The 25,580-nt window shown below is 42.7% G+C and overlaps 1 protein-coding gene across 1 annotated transcript in view; it reads right to left on the minus strand.

Moving 5' to 3' along the window:
- kif4 (kinesin family member 4) overlaps positions 1–25,580 on the minus strand; it is a 73,726-nt gene that overhangs the window by 11,887 nt on the left and 36,259 nt on the right. The window contains exons 20-26 of the mRNA XM_080187513.1: positions 22,296–22,406; positions 14,418–14,570; positions 13,515–13,612; positions 11,661–11,790; positions 10,686–10,856; positions 2,679–2,777; positions 1,823–1,900 (exon numbers count right to left, since the gene is read on the minus strand). Coding sequence (XP_080043639.1) covers positions 1,823–1,900; positions 2,679–2,777; positions 10,686–10,856; positions 11,661–11,790; positions 13,515–13,612; positions 14,418–14,570; positions 22,296–22,406 — 840 coding nt within the window. The remainder of the gene's footprint in view (positions 1–1,822; positions 1,901–2,678; positions 2,778–10,685; positions 10,857–11,660; positions 11,791–13,514; positions 13,613–14,417; positions 14,571–22,295; positions 22,407–25,580) is intronic.

Raw genomic sequence — 25,580 nt, forward strand, 5'->3', positions numbered from 1 at the left:
TCTCCAGCCGCTGCTCAAGCTGGGAAATCCAGAGCTCCACATTCTGCAGCTGGGAGCAGTTCCTGCACATCTGGTAACCTGAGACACTGGTAGCATCCATGTGACAAGCCACGCATTCCACTCAGCTGTCCTCATCCTGATATGTCCCAACTATCAAATCTATGCATTATAGATAATAATACTTTTCCGAATAAATCATATGTTTCTTTAGCTTAGGCTATTTAAACATGTATTCTTCAACTACCCAAGACAAAAACATATTTCTGCCTTGAATATACTCCTTGAAGTATCTACAGGTCTTTATGGAAAATAATTCCAAAGATTCAAATTCCTCCAAGTGAAGCATTGTCTCAAACTCAGTTGCAAACAGCCAATCCCTTATCGTAAGTCTGTGGGAGAACTCACCTCCTGATTACCAAAGCACTAAACAGGAGTGTGATGGACTATTTCCCAGTTATCAGGGTGAATGCAGCTCCAGCAGTCAAGAAACAATTCTGTTTGATCAACACTCCATCCACCGACTTAAAAGATTCATTCTATCCATCGCACCACAGCATTGTACACCATCTACAAAATTCACCAAAACAGCTCGCTACACCTTCTTTGACAGCACCTCATAACACAACAGCAAGGGGGGCAGCCATGCAAACCATCCTCCAATGACAGCATTCCTTCACTATCACCGAGTCAAAATCCTGGAGCTCGCCAATAGCACTGTCGGTGGTGTATCTACATCAGAGGTTGCAGCAATTCACCACCACCTTAAAAAGGTCAATAAATGTTAGCTGTGTGAGCAAGATCCACATTCCATGAAATACAGCAGCAGCCTTCCCCATATTTAGTTGTGAGGAAATCTTTGTTCATTCATTACTGGATGTTGAACAGGTTAGTCACATAATTTAGCACCAGGTAGAAAGACAGAATGGTAAGACTCTTGGGAACTGAGGCAGCAATGCAAGGGTCAGAAAAGAAGCCATTGCAATTGATTCAATGGCTAGAGTCAATAGATGAAAATGAAATGGATGAGAGCACTTTTTGCCCAGCTGGACTAGAGTTGATAGGTGTTGGCAGAGATGCTGTGGTCAACCATGTCAAAAGTGGAAGACAGGTCAATGAGGAATAGTTTACCTTTAATCAGTTAGAAATGACATGTTTCAACAGTGTCAGGATCAGGACAGAAATGTATAGTCCCAGAGATGCACATTGATCTGGGGAGGCAATAGGGGCAAAGAGGGAAGATGATGCTAATGGGCTAGTAATTTATGTAGTCACAAATGAAACATTTGGTTGCACCTCTTAAAAACATCTCAGATGTTTAATACATACTACATTAAGCTACAAGTTATTGTTGCTTCTGCTGAAATACACAGACTTAAGAGCATTCACAAAAGGCTTGCAGAAAGATTATTCTGGGTAACATTTATGAGAGCTACTAGCTGGGCATGTAATATGACTGTTTAAAAAGAGACAACTTAAAACCAATTAGGAATAAATCATTAGCTTTCTGCAAACCAAAGAGGCAGGAGGCAAATACTGGACACAAATTAATACTTTTAAGTGCTTGGATGAATTCCTTCAGTTTAGTGCTGTGTTGCAATTTTTAAATGTGCTTTCCAGGTCTCCATAGTATGTAATCAAGTGACCAAAAACTAAGTATAGACAGTAAACAGTATTACCTTATGATAACAATTCACCAATACTCAAGAGGAAATTTCAAAGGAGGTAATATTTCAAGCTGGCACACTATTTTACAACTGCTCAATTAAGGTACAAGCTACCATGCCCTTCTCTCTAGATTCTAAAGCCTATACCATTTACATACCTGCTTATAGGTTTCATTCTCTTCTATTAGTTGCTGATTCCGTTCACATAGCTCATTCATCGCCTTAATCTCTTCATCCTGTTATATTAGAAAAGTTTAAACAATTTTTCAACTCTTTCACATATGCAAATTGAGACTTTCATCTCATCTGTTTCTCGCTCTTCCCCCAATTCATTCCTTCACATCGCACCCCAACTTTCTCAAAACATGACTAAGTGTCATAACAGCAAGAAAACCAGAGCAATGATAGTCTGTCTGAAGCAGTTCAGACCACAATCATCCCATACACAAGTCATATTTTCAGAGCGCGAGTTGGGTGCTGGATTCCCCCCACAGGCACTGCCAGGGTGCCAGGCAGGCAGTGCTCCATGTCTCCAACTACTTGGGGGCTTCATTGGCCTCTGAGCCCCCCAAAGAATGGCCACCATGCCAGTAGTGATTCTTGCCAGGTTTGCGCCAGAGGGTCAGAAGATTGCAGGAACTGGGAGAATCCAGTGTCAAATGGGCCAAGTATATTTAAATGCCATTATAAATATGCTAATTGGCCTTGCACCCTTTCTAGGCACCATTGGGTTTGCAGCAGTACAAAGGGATTGGGATAATTGCAAACCATTTGGTGTCGGGTACAGTTTTTAAGCCCACGACTATTTTTTTTTAGGATTGGCACAATCTGCGTCAGATGTGGAGAGGCTAGAAAAATCACCCCAATTGACCTTCATATTTTTTGAGGATGGAAGTAGAGTGTTGAATACTTGGATAAATCATCAGCCTCTCAAGATGTGAGGGAAGAGAGTAATATTTATTCAAATCTGGATTATCTAGACAAGGACATTTTGTGTTATTTGGAAACACTTACTTGGAACTTGAGCCTCTCCAGAAGTTGGGCCTGTTGATCAGGAGCAGACTCCTTTTGTAGATTGGAGTTTTGTTGTAACTGGCTAAGCAAGTAGAGTACCTAGGAAATATTCAGAAGTCAGTGGAATCGCCAACAGACAATTTAATTGTATTTAATTCATTTTGGTTATTCCAATAAGGACTCTAGTTTGACTTTTTTTGTAATACTCTTATTCAAGTTAGAATTTTTGCATTAAGTACTGCAAACAGGAGCATGTTCAACTGAGGAATTTAGTGTTCAGCTCTATTCCCCCACACTCCCTCTCCCAGCAAAAAATTGCAATGAGAGGATTCAACCTACAAGATAACTTGAACCAAAAATAAACTTATTTGTTGTGTCCAACAGTAATTTTTAAAAAATGCATCTAGTTAAGACCCAACCCATTCAATTTCAATTATACTGTTACATTGAAAGGAGATAGAAGAGATGGTGGGCAGGAGCATTTAATTTCAGAATCAACGTCTACACACTGAGAACGTTACTACAAATGTTTGAATTAGAGTCATCACTCAGCCCTTTGAGCTTGCTCTGACATTAAGAAGATTGTGGCTGATCTGATTGTAACCTCAACTTCACATTCCTGTCTGCCCCCAATAACCTTTCATTCCTTTATGAATTCAAAATCTATCTAGCTCTGCCTTAAAAAAATTCTGCTTCCACTGCCTTTCGAAGGAGGAGGACTCCAGAGGCTCAGCTTGTTCTAGTTGTTTTCCCCCCCACCAAATTCACTTGAATGTTATTCTGCTGCTAAGAGATTTACTGAGCTACTGTAGTGCATTTTGAAGATGGGTACAAAATTCCACCGTTCGACAGAGATAGTGGAGGGGATGCCGATTAAGCAGGCTGCTTTGTCTAGGATGGTAATTTTAAGAGCGTTGTTGGACCCACAGTCCTCCAGGCAAGTGGAGGGTATGCCATCATTCTCCCAACTTACCTGTTAAATGGTAGACAGACTTGAGTCAGTGAGCAAGTTACATAAAAACTAATTCCCATTTTCTGGCCTCCTCTTGTAGCCATAGTATTCATATGGCTTGTCCAGTTCAGTCAATAGTAATTCCTAGGCTTTTGGGGATTCAGAAATTGTAATGCCATTGAATATAATGGAGAGATGGTCATATGTCAGATAATTGCCAGGTAATGTTATTTGCCCACTTGTAAGCCCAGGTCTGAATATCATCCAGATCTTGCTGCATGCAGACAGGTTCTGCTTCTTAACAGTCACACACTCGTGATCTTTTCATTGCATCTGGATTTCTACAATACTACTATTTTGGTTGAGATTGTCATACAATCACAATTTCAGGACATCTGTATACATTCATTAGGCAGCAAGTACCCATTTGCTTCACTGATATTCCCTCCATCACCAGATCAGAAGTAGGCTGATATATACCCCACTCCATTTGCAATTTCTCAAAGTTTAAAACCAAAAGATTTGGACTACATGCAAATTTAGTTACTTTGCAAATAAAATTTGCACTGTACAAATGACAGGCAATTTTAGCAAAAAAGTTTAATCAGTTTCTTGATATTCAATGGCATACCCATCATCAAGTTCCTCGATATTAACTTCCTGGGAGTAATTGCAAGAAAACTATGACTACTGTATGTTAGAGACTTGAATTGAGACACCTCATTGTTCTCCGGAGCATTGAACCTGGTGGCTGTGGCTGTGGTGAGTGACTGATTTAAAGTGAAAACCGCTTTTTTCCTGTACTTCCGGTTCTCGGGGCTTGTTAGAGTGTAGTTTACTTCCGTACCGGAAGTTAGGCCAGGGGATTGTCGTTAAGGGGGAGCGGGGGGTATAAAAAAGGGGTAGCAGCATAGAGCGGGCAGCGTCGGGAGCGGGCAGCGGAGTGAGTGGGAACTGAGTGAGAAGGGCTTTGGCTTGCTGGGCTTAGGCGAGTGCAGGCTTGGAGAAGGTGAGTGACAGATTTCTGCCTTGAGCACTTATAGGAGGTTGGAACATGGCAGGGAATATAGGGAGGAATGTAAGTTGCGTCCGGTGCCACATGTGGGAGTTCCTGGTGGTGTCACGTGTCCCCAAGGTGCACATCTGCAGTAAATGTTTAGAACTGCAGCGATTGAGGGCCCGGGTCAGGCAACTCGAGGGGAGGCTGGAAGATGCGTTTCTAGTCAGGGAGAATGAGGAGATAATGGCTGGGAAACATGAGCAGGAGGAGGTCTCAAGGGCTGAAGAGAAGGGAGGATGGACGACTGTTAGGAGGGGAAAGAGGAAGAAGAAGAGTAGTCAGGGTCCCCCGGCCTCCCCGGAGGCCCCCCAAGGTTCGTCGGCAGGGGCACAGAAAAATAGGAAGGAAGGGGAGACTGACTTAGAGGGACGGAAGGGGGCTGGTAAGGTGATAGTGGTAGGGGATGGGAGGGTCCGAGGGATTGATAGGAGGTTCTGTGGGCAAGGGCGCGACTCCAGGATGGTGGTCTGCCTTCCTGGAGCAGGGGTAAAGGATATAATGGAAAGGGTAGAGGGAATTTTGAAAGGGGAGGGGACCCAGGCAGAGGTCATAGTACACGTAGGGGAGGGGGATATAGGAAGGAGGAGTAGGGGAGAGGTCCGTAGGCAATTTAGGGAGTTGGGGGCCAAACTAAAGAGCAGGACCTCTAGGGTGGCACTGTCTGGGTTGCTGCCCAGTACGAGCAAGGCTAAGAATGACGAGATCATGCAGTTGAATGCATGGTTGAGGGACTGGTGTAGGGTAGAGGGGTTTACTTATGTGGATCACTGGGAGGTGTTTAGGAGAAAAAGGCAATTGTACAGGAGGGGTGGGGAGGATTTGAACGGGAGGGGGACTAGTGTCTTAGCAGGGAGGTTAGCTGGGGTGTTCAGGAATGATTTAAACTAATAGGGAGGGGGGGTGGGGAGGTGGCTGGGAGAGAGACGGGGGAAAGGAAAATTATAAGGGAGAAGGTGGTTCCGAGGGACACTTGTGGGTTGAACTGTGTCTGTTTCAATGCTAGGAGTGTGGCAGGGAAAACGGATGAGCTTAGGGCCTTGATGTTTGTGAGGCAGTTGGATGTGGTGGCTGTAACGGAGACGTGGTTACGGGAAGGGCAGGACTGGCAGCTGAATGTTCCTGGGTACAGGTGTTTTAGGTGTGACAGAGGAGGGTTGAAGAGAGGTGGAGGGGTGGCACTGTTAGTCAAGGAAAACATCACAGTAGTGCAGAGGGAGGGCGATATGGAAGAGATAGGGATCGAGTCGCTGTGGGTGGAGTTGAGGAATAAAAAGGGAGAGATCACACTGCTAGGGGTGTACTATAGGCCACCCAACAGCCCAAAGTCAGTGGAGGAGGGAATTTGCAGGGGCATTTTGGACAGGTGCAGGAAGAATAGAGTGGTTGTAGTGGGTGATTTTAATTTTCCCGGAGTGAATTGGAGGGGGCCTAGAGCTGGGGGTATGGAGGGAGAGGAGTTTGTGAAATGTGTTATGGAAGGGTCGCTAGAACAGTATGTAACTTGCCCGACTAGGGGAGGGGCTATACTGGATTTAGTGTTGGGAAACGAGCCAGGGCAGGTGGGTGAGGTAGAGGTAGGCGAACATGTGGCGAACAGTGACCACAAGTCTGTCTACTTTAGGATAAAAATGGAAAGGGACGAGTGCCATCCAAGCGGGAGTGTGCTGAACTGGGGAAAGGCGAGCTATGGCAGGATTAGGAGGGAGCTGCAGCAAACTGACTGGGAGGGACTGTTAGCTGGCAAGTCCACGGTTGGCAAGTGGGAGGCTTTTAGGGACAAAATGAAATGGTTGCAGGGGAGGTTTGTTCCGGTTAGGCGAAAGGATGGGAAAGGTAGGATTAGAGAGCCGTGGATTACGGGGGATATTGAAGACTTGGTCAGGAAGAAGAGGGAGGCGTATGTTAGGTCAAACCAAATGGGTACGGAGTGTGCGCTGGAGGAATATAGAGAAAGTAGGAGGGAGCTAAAAAGGGGAATTAGAAGGGGAATTAGAAGGGCGAAGAGAGGGCATGAGATGGCTTTGGCTGGTAGGATTAAGGATAATCCTAAGGCATTTTATTCCTATATTAGAGGCAAGAGAGTAGTTAGAGGGAAAATTGGTCCTCTTAGGGACAAGAGTGGAGAGTTGTGTATTGAGTCGGAGGGAATGGGGGAGCTCCTGAATGAATACTTTGCGTCGGTATTCACGAAGGAGAGGGGTTCGGAATCGTGCGGTCTCTTGGAGGGAGCGGAGGTTCAGTTGCAGGATATAGTTATTACGAGAGAGGAAGTGCTAGGGCTTTTAGGTAGCGTAAGGACGGATAAAGCTCCGGGGCCTGATGGTATTTATCCCAGGCCGCTTAGGGAGGCGAAAGATGAAATTGCTGGGCCTCTGGCGCACATCTTTGTCTCTTCTTTGGACACAGGTGAGGTCCCAGAAGACTGGAGGGTAGCAAATGTGGTCCCGTTGTTCAAAAAAGGTAGTAGGGATAACCCTGGGAATTATAGGCCGGTGAGTTTGACGTCGGTGGTAGGGAAGTTAATGGAAAAAATACTTAGGGGTAGGATGTATGAGCATTTGGAGCGTTGCGATCTGATTAGGGATACGCAACATGGCTTTGTTAGAGGGAGGTCTTGCCTTACGAATCTGGTGGAATTCTTTGAGGAGGTGACAAAAACGGTTGACGATGGGAGAGCCGTTGATGTCATCTATATGGATTTCAGTAAGGCGTTTGACAAAGTCCCTCACGGTAGGCTGGTAGAAAAGGTTAAGGCGCATGGGATACGAGGCCAGGTAGCTAGGTGGATTGAGAACTGGTTGGGAAATAGGAGACAGAGGGTAGTTGTGGAGGGTACCTTGTCAGGCTGGAGGCCAGTGACCAGTGGTGTGCCGCAGGGCTCGGTACTGGGACCTCTCCTCTTTGTAGTCTACATAAATGACTTAGAAGAGGGCGTAGGTGGTGTGATCAGCAAGTTTGCTGATGACACCAAGATGGCAGGGTTGGCGGGTACAGAACTGGATTGTCAGGTGATACAACAGGATATAGATAGGTTGGTGCAGTGGGCAGATAGGTGGCAGATGGCATTTAATCCTGACAAATGCGAGGTGATGCATTTTGGAAGGAATAATGCAGAGAGGAGCTATGTGATAAAAGGTAGGCCGATTAGGAGTATAGACGTACAGAGGGACCTGGGAGTGCAGGTTCACAAATCCATGAAGGTTGCGTCACAAGTGGAGAACGTTGTTAGGAAGGCTTATGGGATGTTAGCCTTTATAGGAAGGGGCTTAGAGTATAAAAGCTGCCGTCTAATGCTTCAGTTATACAGAACGTTGGTTAGACCGCATTTGGAGTACTGCGTCCAGTTCTGGTCACCTTATTACCGGAAGGACGTGGAGTCTCTGGAAAGGGTGCAGAGGAGGTTTACCAGGATGTTGCCTGGCATGGGGGGACTGGGTTACGAGGAGAGATTGAAGAGACTGGGGCTATTCTCCTTGGAAAGACGGAGATTGAGAGGGGACATGATAGAGGTATATAAGATACTGAAGGGAATAGATAGAGTTAATAGTGAGAGACTGCTCCCTAGACTGGGTACGAACACAAGAGGTCATCACTTAAGGGTGAGGGGGGGGGAGGTATAATTTGGAGGTAAGAGGAAGGTTCTTTACGCAGAGAGTTGTGGGGGTCTGGAATGCGCTACCGAGTAGGGTGGTGGAGGCAGGAACGTTGGACTCGTTTAAGATGCAGTTAGATAGGCACATGAGTGAAACGAGAATGGAGGGATATGGTAGGGGCTATTAAATAGGGTTAAACCTCGGGAGACACCGGAAGGGCAGGCTGTATGATTAATATTTTTTGTCTTTATTCCACAGGTGGAGGTCCACCTCGTGTCAAGCGAGGGGCATGCACACGGCGGGTCGTGCGTGGGCTGCTCTTGGAAGTCCAGGAGTGGCCTAGTACTTCATGTCGGTGTGTGTGCTTGATCCTGGACCGATAGACGGGCTCCACAACAGCTCAGTGACTAGCACTGCTAGCTGTGCAGATACATGGATTTGGGCCTGTGTCTGTGGGAGTTTGTGCATTCTCCCTGTGGTTGCATGGGTTTCCTCCGGGCGCTCCGGTTTCCTCCCACACCCCAAAGATGTGCTCTTAGGCTAATCGGTTTCCACCAAATTGACACTATTTCTTCCCTGAATCTGACTGAGTAGGGTCCCATTCGTAGACATGCAGGGTAGAATAGGTGTAGGGCGATGCGGCGGCGCGGGCTCGTTGGGCCGAAGGGCCTGTTTCCCGTGCTGGGTTGTTCTTTGTTCTTTGAATTCTGCAGAGATGGGAGGTGCACCTCCTGAGTTCCCCCAAAGCCTCCCCATCACTTACAAGTCCCAAATCTGGGATATCGTGTAACACTCTTCATTTGCCTTAAACCTGAGGTGATCCTGGATGGTGTAGAATATCAATCCTGTTGAAGGACACTTCACCAACCAAGAATCCACCCCCACAGCAGCAGCAGTTTGAAGCACTATTGTAATGTGCCAAAGTTTCACTGGCAGCACATTTCAAATCTGCAACCTACAAAGATGGGAGCATAGGGCAGGAATGTGCTGGGGAATGTCATTGCCCAAGATTGGCTCTAAAACAGATTTTTTGACATAGACATTTGCTGCTGTTCATTCACCTTTACCGGGTTGAAATCCTGGAACATACTATTCCGAACACCCACACCCTCGAGTGAAAAAAGATTTATTCAAGTCCCCACTAATCCTTTTACTAATCACCTTAAATCTATGTTCTCTGGTAATTGACTCCTCAATTAGGAGAAAACAAGTCTCTTCTGTCTACCCTATCTAGGCTGCTCATAAATTTTGTACACTTCAATTAAGTCACCCGTGGCCTCTGTTCTATCTCATTTCTTCTCAGTTGCAATTCTTGAGCCCTGGCAACATTATTGTAACGTGTTTGTATTCCATTCCTTACAAACTAGAGGAAAGCATTCCACATGTTTTTTTGACCACCTTGTCCATTGGTCCTCTCAGATCTCTCACTTCCTCAAACTCTCAATATCTTCCCATTTATTTGAGTATTCCCTCCCTCGCTTTGCTTGCTGCCCCAAAATGCATTATCTTTCATTTTTCCCGATTGAATGCCATTTGCCTTTTCCCTGTCCACTCAACCAAATGTTGATAGAATTCTGAGGTTGACAATTATCCTCTTCATGGCAAATTTGGGTCATCTGCAAATTTACCAATCATACCTCCACATTTATAACTAAATTAATATACACAAACAGCAAGAGACCCAACACTGAGCCCTGTGGAACACCACTGGAAGCTGTCTCACATTTTTAAAAAACACCCATCAACCATGTTAAGCCTTTTGTGACTGTCATAAGCTTTCCTTTTATGCTTCATCTTAGCCTGTATGCTTCTGAATTACCAGGGGCTCCATATTTGGCAGTACCATCATTTTTCCTTGTGGGGACATGGGTACACAGTGCATGTAAAACCTCACCTTCAAATGCCTCCCACTGATTCCTTCACTCTTATCACCTCACTCCTCAACTTTGTAAAATTTGAGGTCACCATATTTAGAACTTTTACTCCCATTCTTTGGGGTGACGCAAAAGTCACCATCTCCAAAATGGTCCCTCATTGCTACTTTATTCACTTGCCAGCTTCATTTCCCAAGACCAAACTTAGATTTGCACCATGTGCTGGCTAGAAAAGTTCACAGATCAACCACTTTGAGCCCCGTGCCCTTCAGAACAAGACTGATCTACTCTCCAACATCAGGGAATATGCTCAACTTTTACTGTTCCACCACAATTTTTGCAACTTATGAAGAAATACAATATTCAACACCTCTAGGTCTACTACTTCAATAGCACACCAAGTCAATGCACATGTTTAAAGTTAAACTTGTGCACCAGGGTACAATTTGATAAAGCTGGGATTAACAAACTTACACATTCAAATTGGGAAAGGAAACTCTATCAATGTGAGAATAGCATGCTGTTCACCTTATCCTGGTGCGTCTGTTCTTGATCTAGTAGCTGGTGCTGATGATCAGTTTCCATTTCAGCTATTCGTGTTTGCTCTTCAATTAATGTCTTCTGTAACTCTGCATTATCAGCTTTTGCATGATTGAAATCACTCTCTAATTTACTGTGCGATACTTTACACGACACCAGCTGAAAAAAAAAGTCCCTGTTTAACATGAAAACAATCACTACTTCAATGTTGCACGTTTTGGAGCTAATCTCTTTGGTTATTTTTAGCAAACAGAACATTTAAGAATAAAGTGGTCAAGAAAGGTTACCAAGATGGATCATGCAAAGCTCAATGAGGACTAGGGTCAGAAACTGGAGAGACAATGAGTGGCAGTGATCAGCTGGTTGAGGTGCAAATTCTTTTAACTATAATCAAGAACACAAGGGAAAAAAAAAATCAGAAAGCAGAATATCCACCATGGGTTAGAAATTTAGACACTTAAATTTTGGATGTGGAGTGTGCAGAATGTTGGGCAGATCTCTCTCCCTAACAATGAACCCACAACAGCTTAGATACTAGTGCTTGGGCTGTGTCATATGCTTTTGATGTTCAAAGAGCCAGCTGTTAACGAAATGAACAAGATTAGGCTGCTGATAGCATTGCAAAGCTCAAAATGAGGACTAAGGTCAGAAACTGGAGACAAATGAGTGGCAATGATTAGCTGGTTGAGGTGCAAATTCTTTTAAGTATAAACAAGAACAACATTCATGCTTCTTTCAATTGTCTTAGGGCAAAACAATGCCCTGTGGAAACAAACAGATATATATCCCTTATCTGTTCACGCAAGAGAGTCAATTTCAGGTGGAGTGCTATGACTTTTTGCCTTTCCCATCATGGCAGGCATTGCACTTTAGTGACAAGTTGGCTTGCTCTCATTTGCCACGCTGGAGCTTAGTAGAGCCTGAACAGCAGGAACTGCATGATCAGCTTTATTCATTCCTCACCTCTCCCATTAGCCATTTTAGTCCACATTTGGCTTCTACAATAGTAGCAATTGTTTCCCATCGATGTTTCAACCTTTCCTCATTGTCTGCATCCATCAACTTCTGTTGAAGGTCAGCAATTTGAGCACTCCTAAAATAACAAGAACAAATGAATACAATAGTGTTGACATGTAGTTATTCAATCCCATAAAATAGCACAAAACTCCCTTTTCCTAAGTGTTTATGCTTCAAGCCAATGACTATGGAATCCCCATTATAGCCAGGTTAAAGTTTAGGCACCAGAAGAGAATCTCTCAAAGGCTGGTTTCACTTTTAATTTGGACTACCCAAATTCTTATCAGAGCTCCCTTAAATTGATTAGCTTCAAAAGCCCATGGTCACAAAAATCCAGATGGTGCAATGCTGATTCAATGCATCGCATACATGAAAAACTAGATCAGAGAATGTGCGGAGGGTATGATTAAAGAAAATGGGGTTAAAAAAGACTGTCTTAATTCCACAATTTCTAGATATCAAAATGGCACTTAATGGTCCATGGCACATGTGCCTCAAGGACAAGCTGTCAACTAGAGACTGATTAGTTATATAAAATTTGGCTCTACAGAGAACACTATAGCTGAAACTTAGCCGAGTAAAATTAAACTACCTCTGGCTATACAAGATCAGCCATTAATGTTTTATCATTAGTGGTAACAATGCTTCCTCTCAAGTGGCAAAACTTTGAAGCACAAACCCCGATGACAATACTTATCTTTAAAAAAAGAGTCCAATATGTTACCTCTGACCATCCAAGATGGTGCAGGTAATTTTTGTAGCCAGGTTATATAATCATAAAATCAATACACTGTGGTTACAATTTTTTAGATTTGGACTTGAGGTTTTTTGTTGGTAGATTTATTCACTGCAGCAGGTACTGCAGGAAACTCATTTCAAGAGTGAGAAAGATATCCAAATGCCCTTTTGGTGGATCAAGATACATCTGCTCAAAATGGTTTGACTGAAGGAAACTTGCTGCTGTACAAAGTTTATGGTATGGGCGGCATAATGGCATTAGTTAGCACTGCTGCCTCACAGCACCAGGGACCCAGGCTCAAACCCTTGTTTGGGTGACAAATGGAGTCTGCACAGGTTTCCTCTGGGTGCTCCAGTTTCCTCCCACAGTCCAAAGATGTGTGGGTTAGGTGGATTGGCCATGATAAATTGCCCTATGTCAGGGGGACTAGCTAGGGTAAATGCATAGGTTATGAGAATAGAACCTGGGTGGGATTGCAGTCAGTGCAGACTCAATGGGCCACATGGTCTCCTCCTGCACTGTAGGATTCTATGATTCTATATGGGTATAGATTTACAGACAAAAAGTACCACTTGGAGAAATGACCAAGTTCAGTCTGTAAAAGATATTGCTAAAATTGAATGGCTGATGACAAGGTGACAGCTGACCTTTCCAACCCTACCACAGGAAGAGAGAGGACTCTGCTGGCAATAACTAGAGGAAATGATGGAAGAATTTCCAAATTATGTTCATTATACATTAAATAACTGAAAAGGAAAAAATAAATACAAAAGGTTCAAATATTAGAAAACAGGATAAAAATTAAGGATTAGCCCCTTTCCCAAGGATAATCCACAAGTTGAAGATATTAGCAAGTAGCCTATATAATTTGTTGGAAACCTTTTTTCAAACACTCCTGCAGAATCCATGTAATATTCAAATTTAATCTTATGCTGTATATAGATACTGTAAATATTGAAACATCAACACAGTAAATGTACATCAAGTGCAGTAGATTTATCTCAAAACAATGCTATATACAGTTTCCAATATTAACCCACTTTTCACTCCTCACCAACTACCTGAGTTCTATTTCTGTCTCCACACTCTCAATCTGCTTATTTAAAGATGGATCCTGCTCTGTGGTTTTCATTAGCTCAGTCAATGTAAATGTTCGGCGCTGTAAAAACAAAAAGAAAAACATATGGAAAATGGAGAAAGGCAGCAGTTATAAAAAGTCACCAACTTTAGGCAGGGCAATCAAAAAAACAAAATGGAGGAAAAAATGTAAATTATGCTGCAGGCCCTTAAGCACATCAATTATATCCAGTTCATGAACACATTAACATATTCTGTTCTTAATTTGGAATAAGATATTAGATCATATAAAAACTGTCCAAAAAAGTGTACAGTTTAACACTTCGTAAGCAGAGAATGAAGATATACCACAATTATGAACCATGCTGCTAATTGAACTTACTACATGGTTATTCTCTTGCAGAAAGGAGGGTAGATTGGGTTTGAACACAATGAGATGATGTTCCAAAAGATGTGCGGGTTAGGTTGTTTGGCCATGCTTAATTACCTTTAGGACAGGATTTTACAGCCTTGCTTGGGCGAGACTGGAAATTCCCACCCGAAGTCAGCAGAGATTCCCCTCGTTGAACCCTCACCCCTGCCGATTTCATGTTGGGCAAGCTGGTAGAGTTCCAGCCTTGGTGTCAAGAGAATTAGCAAGGTGCATGCATGGGGTTGTGGGGATAGGGCCTAAGATTGTCGTCAGTGCAGGCTTGATGTACCAAGTATCCTCCTTCTGCACTGTAGGAATTCTAAGATTCTATGTCATACTTTTGCAATCTTAAAAATAGAGTTCTTCATCACATCCTTCAAATTTCTGACCATGTCCAAACACAAGGATAATATCTATAGGAAGTAAAACAAATGGACAACTTGTATGTCCTTTTTGCTTAGCAGCCAGAACCTACCCGGAGTTTGGATGGTGGATGATGGACTTCTTTCTTTCCCACAAGAGTGGACAACTCGCGTGCCAGAATTTTCCTGTCATCCAGTAGAGAGTTCAAGTGACGACGAGCCTCCTCTATACTTACAAGTACTTCCAGTTCATTGGCGAGCCAGCTCTGGAACACAGGTATTAGGAAAACAGTTTAAGCACAAGGTACGTACGTATTAAATTAAGTGGGCATACACAGTGCATTGATCAACAATAAAGCTAATCATAATGGTTGACAGTGATGTTAAAGTTCTGATCATCTAACCACAGTCGGTTGCTTCAGCATTTTCCAAGTCAATTCTAGATATCAGGAAAAGAAAGGAAATTAGGGGACAGTAGAATGGCAATGCAGACAGTCAGACTAACATTCCAGAGACAGAAGTTCAAATTCCTCAACAGCAGCTTTGGGCATTTAAATGATATGAATAAAATTAGAACAAAATGAAGATGGTACAGGATTGTTGTAAAAAACCCATCTGGTTAAAAGCCTGCAGGTGAGGATATTTGCCATTCTGACCTGATCTAGCTTGCAAGTAGACATTTCACGTAACATTACCATTTATAGACTATTTTCATGTTATACTCATTGTCAAAATGTCACTGTGTTAACACTGTCAAAAGAAGCCATTTTGTGCTAGAAGACCATAAGGAATAGGAACAGGAGTAGGCTGCTTGGCCCCTGGAGCCTGCTCTGCCATTCAATGGGATCATAGCTGATCTGACCTTCCTCCCCTTTCCCTGCAACCCTTGCTGATCAAAAATCTATCTCAGCCTTATAAATACACAATGGCTCTACCCCCACAACATTATGGCAAAGAATTCCAAAGACTCTTGACCACTGAGAAGAAATTTCCCCTCATCTGGAGTTTTAAATTGATGTCCCTTTATTCTAGAGATTATGCCCTCTGGTCCTAGACTCTGCCACGAGGGGACAGATCAGCCATGATCTTATTGAATGGCGGGGCAGGCTCGAAGGGCCAGATGGCCTACTCCTGCTCCTATTTCTTATGTTCTTATGAAACATCCTCTCAACATTTATCATGTTGAGCCCTTTAAGAATTCTATATGTTTCAAAGAAATTTTAAAAAATGAGGGATGATCTCAACGAATAGTGTCCCAACCTGTTTGACCTCCTCCATACTGGGGGAAATCAAACTAGTGGACCTTCTCTGAACTAAAAGAAATAATACATCTTTCCTTAAATAAAGGGACCAGAACTGCTCTCAATACTCCAGATGTGGTCTCACCAGTACCTTATACAGTTGCAGCAAGACTTCCCACTCTTATACTCTAACTTTCTTGAAGTAAGGGCCAACATCCCATTTGTCTTCCTGGTGACCTGCTGCACCCATGTTAGCTTTGTATTTTATGCACAAGTACCCCCAAGTCCCTTTGTGTTGCAGTTTTCCACTGTTCAAATAATACTGTTCATTCTGGGAAAACAGAAGAATTTCTCATATGTCATTTGTCAACTTTTTGGCCACTTACTTAATCTATCAATATTGCTTTGTAAACTATTTGTATCCACTCAACTTGCCTTTTCACTTATTTGCGTCAGTATTTTACAAACCTGTACTAATTAATTACTGCATAATTAGCTGCCAGCCAGAAACAGCTGATAAAGTAGTGGACCTCAATTTAAGTTCTAACTGAAGAACTAATAATCAAATATAGTTACAGCAAGGCTGGGTTATGCTCAAATGTTAGTATATCTAGAAGTACAAGCATACCCCGATAAGGCTCTGCCTGTATAAGCAGATTAAATCAGATATTGTGGCTAGATTAGCATTGCCCTGGCCCTGACCACATTTAAAACAAGATCTGGGAATGACTGTTGTGCAAAGTCAAATAAGACACCAAGCATACCTATTGTTTTTCTGATGTGTAGTGTATACAGGTAGCTAAAACTCAATTAAAACAATTCAGCAAAATTAACCAATTGCTAAATTTTAACAGACCCAAGATATTTTAATGGCATCTCCAGGGTTAAAAAATAGAGATTTCCAGCAAGATCTTTTAGTGACTAGTCACATACTCAACGGTCCCAAGGCAGAATTCTTAAAAAATTGCTGTCAGCTAAAGAACTTGAGGAATCTTGTAACCTCACCAGCCCAATTATGATTGAATCTGTAAAGTCTGTCTTAAAGTGTACCCTTTTCTTTTATTAAACTTAGTTTTAGCATGTACTATCCAGAGATCTGTTTTTCCCTTACTCGGTTGAAGTGTTATCAAAATCTATTGAGAAAATGATATAGATCCTACCAAAAGGCCAACAAACTTCCATTTGACTTCCAAGCTACAGCATTGAGGCTGATGCTTAACTATGTGCTGAAATGGTCTAGAAAGCTATTACCTCAAAAATTTTTGTTTATATATCCAATTCAAATCAAATCAAAGTCCAATTCAAAGTGTCAAGTTGAGACATTCCTGATCCAAGCTGACAAGACAGGGGTCCCACCTCCTGTCTTGGGCTTGATCTTCATGATCCAAGCTGATTGGAAAAGGCATTGCACCTCCAAGGCTTAATCTCATTTGCACCTTAGCCAAAAGGCCAAGATACCGCTTTTAAAAATGGCTTCAAATGAAGCCACAATGTAACCTTATGACTTCAATCAAGTACAGCATGCTGATTCTACATTTGATCTTAGCCAAAAGACCGAGAAACAAATGCTACAGGAGAGAAAAAAAGATGCACCATCAAATACTGACCCAAGCACCATCAGCAAAGGCACAACCTGCTTAAAATCAAGCTTGCAAAGTTCTGCTTACCATTATCTAGGGACTTGTGCCAAGGAGACAACACCTAGCCAATTGCTTCACCTTTCTCTGAAATTACACTAGTTCTGACCTTCTCTGCCCTTTAGTGCTTCCCTCTCACTTAATTTTATTGAACAAAAGGAAAGCATTTAAAATTGATGTCCAGTGATTAAGCCAGTTTTATAAGCAATGTAAAAGTGCAAAAAAGGCTGTTTGTCCAATTGGTCCACACCTGCTTTGTGCTTCACACAAACTGCACTTCCCCCTCATTCTTTTAACCCATGCAGCATGAAAATTCTAATCCTACCTTCATCTGGCTTCTCCTTCAATAATTTGTGCTATTCATTTCAACTGTCCCTCATGGCAATCTCTAGTTTAAATCCAATACCTGGACAGATAAGTTCCTCCTGAGTTTTAGGACTAATTTTGGTTATCTACCATACTCAAGACTAACAAGTTAACTATGTTCTCTTGTCCAGAAAAAGAGCCTCTGTTCAATCTTTGCTGACAGGCATCATGATTGCAAAGTTTTTTTGCACCTTCTCTGGTGCCTTTCCAACCAGAACTGCACGCAATAGCCAAATTTATAATGCCAAAGGACAAGTTTTAGATCCAAGATTATACAAAGTATTCAGACAAATTTATATGAAATTAGGCTAACTATTGTTATTTTCCCTACAGTTACTCCTCATCCTTAACAATACTAACTCTTAGCTTGGGTGAGGTTCCATTATCAATGATCACTATTTCAGCAATTTCAAGTGATTCTCCCCTATACACTTGTAGTTGTAAAGCTGCAGCAAATAATAGCAGGCTAGTTAAACAATTGGGAAGATTTACAGACAACCTCAAATGCTGCGCACATCAGGATAGTTAGCCCTAACCCAAGATGCCCCATTCCTACAGCCGTCCACCTTAAAACTCATGACAGATCCAAGGTCTCCTGTAATAATTCAATTGGTTACAACAGTAGTTCAAGTTTGCTGCTCAGCACCAAGTAAAGTGAGACATGCATAGTCTTCTCAAATATTACCTCGAGCTCAACAACATTACGGTCACTACTAGATAACACCACATCCTTAGGGTTTCATTGCTCATTTGTTAAATACAATATGGCCTGCTCCTTGTTGATTCTGGGGCACATTGTTTGGGATAGTTTTGCAACAATTTACTGTCACATTTCGTAAAGGTAATCTACAAAAATTAATATCTCTCAATAAAACCACATCATCTTTATTACACGCTTCATTTATACATTCTAGCACTAACTCCTTGGCCAGAATTTTACCGGCATGCACACCCCGGAATCAGGATGAGCACGGCTCGCAGAACGGAATTCTGTTGGCCTCAGGCAGGATTTTACAAGCCTTGCTTGAGGCCGTAAATACCAGCCATAGTCTCAAATTAGTCCCTGCTACCTGTTTACCTCCTGTTACGCCTCTAACCACTGAAACAATTGTAATATCAAATCAACACCTCCCTTACCATTTCCCCTTTTTCCTGAAGGGTCCCATTTAATCATTTAGAATAATGGCCTTTTTCAATGCATTCTAAGTAATAATCACTGCTACAATGGACAAGGGTTTAAAACACATTTTTGATTTGTAGAAAACTACACCACCAAGCCAAAAGGCAACAGAACAAAATGCATGCCAATTGCAAAATGATCTAAGCATGAAGTTGTTTGGAGCTGCAGCATAGGGCCTATAAACAGAAAGTGAAAGTAATGAGAAATAGGAAACAGGAATAAACCATAGACCATCAGGTTTGCTCTGCCATTCATTACAATCATGGCTGATCTTCAGCTTCAATTCTATTTGCTCACACATTCCTCAAATCCCTACAGTCCATGAGACAAAAAAATATAAATTTCAATAAATGTCCACAACCCTTTATGGTAAAGAATTCCAAAAGATATACAGCCTCGAGTAAGTGAAGAAATTTCTCCTGGTTTCAGTCCAAATTGACCAATCCCTTATGCTAAAACTGTGCCCAGTATTCCAGATTCTCAAGCCAGGGGAAACCATCTCTGACTATTCTGACAAACCACTTCAAAATTGTGCATGTTTCAATGAGATTGCTGTAGTACAAGGATATCTGGCATAGCCAGGATTAATGCAGCATAGGGTGAACAGTACTGGTTCCCAAACATGTAAAGACCAGATACTAGAGCAAGTTGTGGACTGGACAGAACAGTTTAGAAGGAAGCATGCAGTTAGCTCATAACTATGTACATATATTTGTTGTATAGCCAAGCTGTGTCAAACATTCAGTGTTCAAACATACAAAACTCTGAACAGACAAATCATTTGGATTTTTCTAAACTTGAGAACATAGACCCAATTTACTCAAGTTGAGTGCACCCCCTCTCAATCAAAAGGCCAATGTAATGAACTTTTGCAGCACCTTTTCCAATGCAAGTACATCCTTCTTTAAATATGGAAATAACATTGTTCCTAGTATTCCAATAGTGGCCCCACAGTGCTGTATAAAATTGTAGCAAAATTTCTCTGTTCTAGTATGCCAATCCCCTTGCAATGAAAGCAAAATGTATAAGTTGCTTTCTTAATTTCTTGCTGCAGCTGTCTGCAAACTGTCTTGTGCAAGCATGTCCCTTCGAACATCAACATTTTCAGGTTTCACGCATTTAAAAAAATATTCCTCCTTTCTATTCTTACAAGGAGTGATTAACCTTGTTTCCCTGCATTATGTTTTGCTACTTTGTTGATCTATATCTCTGCAGCTTCTTTTTCCTTCTCATAGTTTAACATTTCCTTTCAGTTTCATATCAAACTTAGATCCTGTCTTCTTGTCCCAAGTTTGTAAATATCTGAGGCTCCAGCACTGATATCTGCAGCACTCCACCCGTCAGTCTGTCAGCTTCAATCATCTCCTTTTCCCTACTCTTTGCTTCTAGTTCATTTATCAGTCCTCTATCTATGCAAACATATTACCCCAATTCTGTAGGAGACACAATGATCTAGTGGTATTATCACTAGATTAATAATCTGGAAACTCAGCTAATGTCCTGGGGACCCGGGTTCAAATCCTGCCCTGGCAACAGCTGGTAGAATTTGAATTCAATAAAAGAATATCTGGAATTAAGAATCTACTGCTGACCATTGAAACCACTGTTGATTGTCAGAAAAATCCATCTTGTTCACTAATGTCTTTTAGCGAAGGAAACCTTCTGTCCTTACCAGAGCCACAGCAATGTGGTTGACACAAATGCCCCCTGAAATGGTCTAGCATGCCACTCAGTTGTATCAGCATTTCAAGAAAGCAGCTCACCAAAACCTTCAAAAAAGGTATGGGCAATAAATGGTGGCCAGTCAGCGACATCAATGTCCCACAAATGAATTTAAAAAATGGGTGTGGGATACCCAATCAAATGCCTTTTGGAAATCCTAATCCACAGGCTCCCCTTTTATCTACCCCAATAATGATATCCTCAAAAAAAAGAACTACAACTAATATTTCAAACATGATTTTCCTCACAAGATCATATTAGAAATAGTATGGTCAAAATTAAGTGCATTGTTAAGACTGCCTTATTAAATTGATCCTGGTATTTCTCAACTACTGTAGTTAGGTTGCCTAGCTTGCAGTTCCCAGTTTTCTCTTTCCCTTCCTTCTGGAATAGTCGTGTTACATTTACTAATTTTCAATCTGTTGGCATTATTCATGAATCAACAACATTTCAGAAAATTGACCAGCTCTCCATTAGCCTTGTAGCCAATACTTTTAGAACGCTAGGGTGCAGGCCATCAGATCCTGAGATTTAGGTCCCTTAAATTTCTCTAATGCTTTCTCAACTGATATTAATTCCCTTAATTGCCTCACTTTAGTGCCAAGATTACCTGCCATTTCTCATGTGTAACTCAGGTCTTCTATTGTTAAGACAAGCACAAAATATTGCAATAGTTTGTTTCATGTCCCTGCCATTTCCTCAGTCTCTACAATAATTTCTCCAGTCTTTGCTTTGAAGAGATCAATATTTATCAATATTTTGTATTCCTAATTACTCATTTATTTCCCCTTCTGAATCAACTTTTTGCTGGTTCGTTGCTGTTTCTAAAAGAGGCAAATCCATAGACGATGCTTTGCAATATCAGTATTAATAAGAACATAAATAGGAGGAGTAGGCCATCTAGCCTGCCCCACCATTCAATAAGATCATGGCTGATCTGAAGTGGCTCAGTTCCACGTTCCCGCTTTCTCCCCATAACCCTTAATCCCCTTGCCTACCAAAAACCTATCTACCCGCGTCTTAAATATATTTAGCGAGGTAGCCTCCACCACTTCTACGGGCAGAGAATTCCAGAGATTCACCACCCTTTGAGTGAAGAAGTTCCTCCTCAACTCCGTTCTAAACAGCTCCCCCCCCTCCCCCCATCTTGAGGCTGTGCCCTCTAGTCCTGCTGTCCTTTGAGCAGGAACAACCTCTCCACCTCTACCCTAGCCACCCCTTTCATCATTTTATACGTCTCAATGAGATCTCCCCTCATCCTTCTAAACTCTAATAAGTACAAGCCTAGTTTATTCAGCCTCTCCTCATAGCTCAACCCCCTCAACTCCAGTATCAGCCTAGTGAACCTCCTCTGCACTCCCTCCAAGGCCAAAATATCCTTGTGCAAGTGTGGCGACCAAAACTGCACACAGTACTTCAGCTGCGGCCTCACCAGTGCCCTGTACGGTTGCAGCAAGACCTCCCTACTTTTATATTCAATCCCCCTTGCTATGAAGGCCAGCATCCCATTTGCCTTCCTGACCACCTGCTGCACCTGTAGGCTGGGTTTTTGCGACTCATGCACAAGGACCCCCAGGTCCCTCTGCACCGTAGCATACAGCAGCTTTTCGCCCTGTAAGTAGTCCTTCCTACCAAAGTGGATAACCTCACACTTGCCAACACTGTATTCCATCTGCCAGGTCCTCACCCACTTGCTCAGCCTATCTAGGTCCCTCTGCAGACTTTCCACACTCTCCGCACAATTTGCTGTTCCACTTATCTTTGTGTCATCAGCAAATTTCGACACCTTATACTCGGCTCCCTCCTCCAGATCATCTATATAAATGGTAAACATAATCTTTGCACCTGTACTCTTGCAGCAGTCCCTTCCATTCCTCTACTTGATTCCTTCCGTTTTTCAGCAGCATCTTTCTGTTTCTGAAGGGCATCACGCAAGCGCTTGTTAGCAGCAGCTGCCTGGAGGAGAAAGGAAAGAAACCACAGTACATAGTAACTAACTAATTTCAGAGGAATAAATGCAAAAAGTGCCACTGACTGCTTAGGAAGCTTTATTTCTAATCTTTCCTCCCACTAAATCTAATTTTTTTCTCATTTGAGTATTTAAAATTTGCTACTTTATAGCATTAATGCAGTATTTAAAAAGGATGACATTATAATCCCTTCTTTACTGTTCCTACTCGGCAGTTACACAATGGGTTGCAGACATATCTGTGGTGGGGGCTTAACATGAAAGGAATGCACTCCATAGCAATGCTTCCCGAATAGGTTTTTCTCCCCAGTGTGAACTTACATTATTGCCACAGACTTTATGTGACCTCAGAGTCAAAGGTTGGGTGGCTAGGGCAACTGGAGATTCCATAGCTTTCCACTGCTGCCTCAGGCCTAGTGACCTAAAAATCTTGTCCGTGGGGTTGCAATCCACAATTTGGGAAGCCTGACTTTAGAGACAGAATAGTAACCAGAAACTTTTTCATAATGCTGGCACAGGCATGATTAACCATAGAGTCTCTGTGTTGTAAAACTGACTCCATATATAGTTATTTCCCAGGTGGTAGAGTAGAGGACTAGAAGGCATAATCACAGTAAGAGGTTGCCCATTTAAGACAGACGAGGAAGAACTTTGTCCCAGAGGATAGTGAATCTGTGGAATTCTTTACTGCAGAGGGCTATAGAGGTTGGATTATTATGAGATATACAGATTTTTGATCAGCAAGAATCAAGAGTTGTGGATAAGACAAAGTGGAGTTGAGGATTATCACATCAGATCAGTCATGGTCTCACTGGGTGGCATGGCGGCAGTGGTTAGCTGCCTCGGCCCCTGGGACCCAGGTTCGATTCCCAGTTTCAGTTACTGTCTTTGTGGAATCTATACAAGTTTCTTCCGGATGCTCTGGTTTCCTCTCAAGACTGAATGCTGTGACTAGTGCCGGGATTTCCACAAAGCTGTGACTAGTGCCGGGATTTCCACAAAGCTGTGACTAGTGCCGGGATTTCCACAAAGCTGTGACTAGTGCCGGGATTTCCACAAAGCTGTGACTAGTGCCGGGATTTCCACAAAGCTGTGACTAGTGCCGGGATTTCCACAAAGCTGTGACTAGTGCCGGGATTTCCACAAAGCTGTGACTAGTGCCGGGATTTCCACAAAGCTGTGACTAGTGCCGGGATTTCCACAAAGCTGTGACTAGTGCCGGGATTTCCACAAAGCTGTGACTAGTGCCGGGATTTCCACAAAGCTGTGACTAGTGCCGGGATTTCCACAAAGCTGTGACTAGTGCCGGGATTTCCACAAAGCTGTGACTAGTGCCGGGATTTCCACAAAGCTGTGACTAGTGCCGGGATTTCCACAAAGCTGTGACTAGTGCCATAGACAGAGGGGAACCGGTGGATGAAGTGTTTTTAGATTTCCAGAAGGTGTTGATAAGGTGCCTCACAAAAGGTTGCTGCAGAAGGTTAGGGTACAGAGTTGGGGGTAAGGTGGATTCAGGATTGGTCATCTAAAAACAGGAAGCAGAGAGTTGGAATCAATGGTTGCTTTTCTGGTGGCAGTTGGTGACTAGTGGAGTGCCACAGGGATCAGTGCTGGGGCCTCAACTGTTTACCATTTACACAGATGATCTGGAGGAGGGGGCTGAGTGTAGGGTAACAAAATTTGCTGATGACATGAAGATGAGTGGAAAAGCGAATTGTGTAGAGGGTGCAGAAACTCTGCAGAGAGATCTGGATAGGCTGAGTGGACTAGGACCTGGCAGAAGGAGTATAACGTTAGCAAATGTGAGGGATTATTATTTAAAGGGTGCAAAGCTGCAGCATGCTACAGTGCAGAGGGACCTGGGGGTCCTTGTGCACAAAGTCGCAAAAACTCAGTCTGCAGGTGATCAAGAAGGCAAATGGAATATTGGCCTTTATCGCGAGGGGGATAGAATATAAAAGCAGGGAGGTCTTGCTGCAACTTTACAAGGCACTGGTGAGACTGCAACTGCACAAAACTCTGCAGTTTTGGTCCCCTTATTTGTGAAAGGATATATTGGCCTTAGAGGGAGAACAGAGACGGTTCACCAGGCTTTTACCGGAGATGAGGGGGTTAGCTTATGAAGAAAGATTGAATAGACTGGGTCTGTACTCGTTAGAGTTTAGAAGGCTGGGGAGGGGAGGGGGGGGGGGGGGGAATCTTATAGAGACTTACAAGATAGTAAAGGGGCTAGGTAGGGTAGAGGTAGAGAGATTCTTCCCGCTTAGAAAGGTTAACAGAACTAGAGGGCACAGCCTCAAAATAAGTGGGGAGCAGTTTAGAACAGAGTTGAGGAGGAACTTCTTCACTCAAAGGGTGATGAACCTCTGGAATTCTCTGCCCATTGAAGTGGTGGAGGCTACCTTGTTGAATATATTTAAGTCACAGGTAGATAGATTTCTGAAAGACAAGGGAATTAAGAGTTATGGGGAGAAAGCAGGAAAATGGAACTGATCCACTTCAGATCAGCCATGATCTTATTGAATGGCAGGGCAGGCTCGAAGGGCTAGATGGCCTACTCCTGCTCCTATTTCTTATGTTCTTATGGTTAGGTGCATTGGCCATGCTAAATTCTCCCTCGGTGTACCTGAGCAGGCACCAGAGAGTGGCAACAAGAGGATTTTCACAGTTATTACATTGCAGTGTTTATGTAAGCCTATTTGTGACACTAATAAATAAACTTTAAAGACTTTAAACTTTGAATCAAAGCAGACTCGATGGGCTGAATTGCCTACTTCTGCTCCTATGTTTATGGTCTCTGATTACTCAGACTGGAGATTTTAGAAAAAGAAAGCCAGGGTACAAATGTGTGAAAACAAACTGTCTGCAGTGATCAAGGTCACCAGAGGACAACCACAGGTACGCAGCAGGGAGGAGAGATGAAGGGTGAACAAAATAAATTTGCACATTCTTTGGACATTTCAAAATACTTTACAGCGAACATTCACTAATGACATGCAGCTGCATGTTCTAAAAACAAATGCAGCAGGCAACTAAACAGTGGGTGATACAAGGAGCTAGCTTTTAACAGTTTTAAATGCTGTTAGCTAGAACGTTGATCAGAACAAATAAACACCTTTTCCTTCTTCATTAGATCTCTGAGCTAGGAAACTTGAACCTTC

This window comes from Carcharhinus amblyrhynchos, chromosome 4 (genome assembly GCF_965287045.1).
Source record: "Carcharhinus amblyrhynchos chromosome 4, sCarAmb.v2.hapA, whole genome shotgun sequence".
NCBI classification, from domain to species: Eukaryota; Metazoa; Chordata; class Chondrichthyes; order Carcharhiniformes; family Carcharhinidae; genus Carcharhinus; species Carcharhinus amblyrhynchos.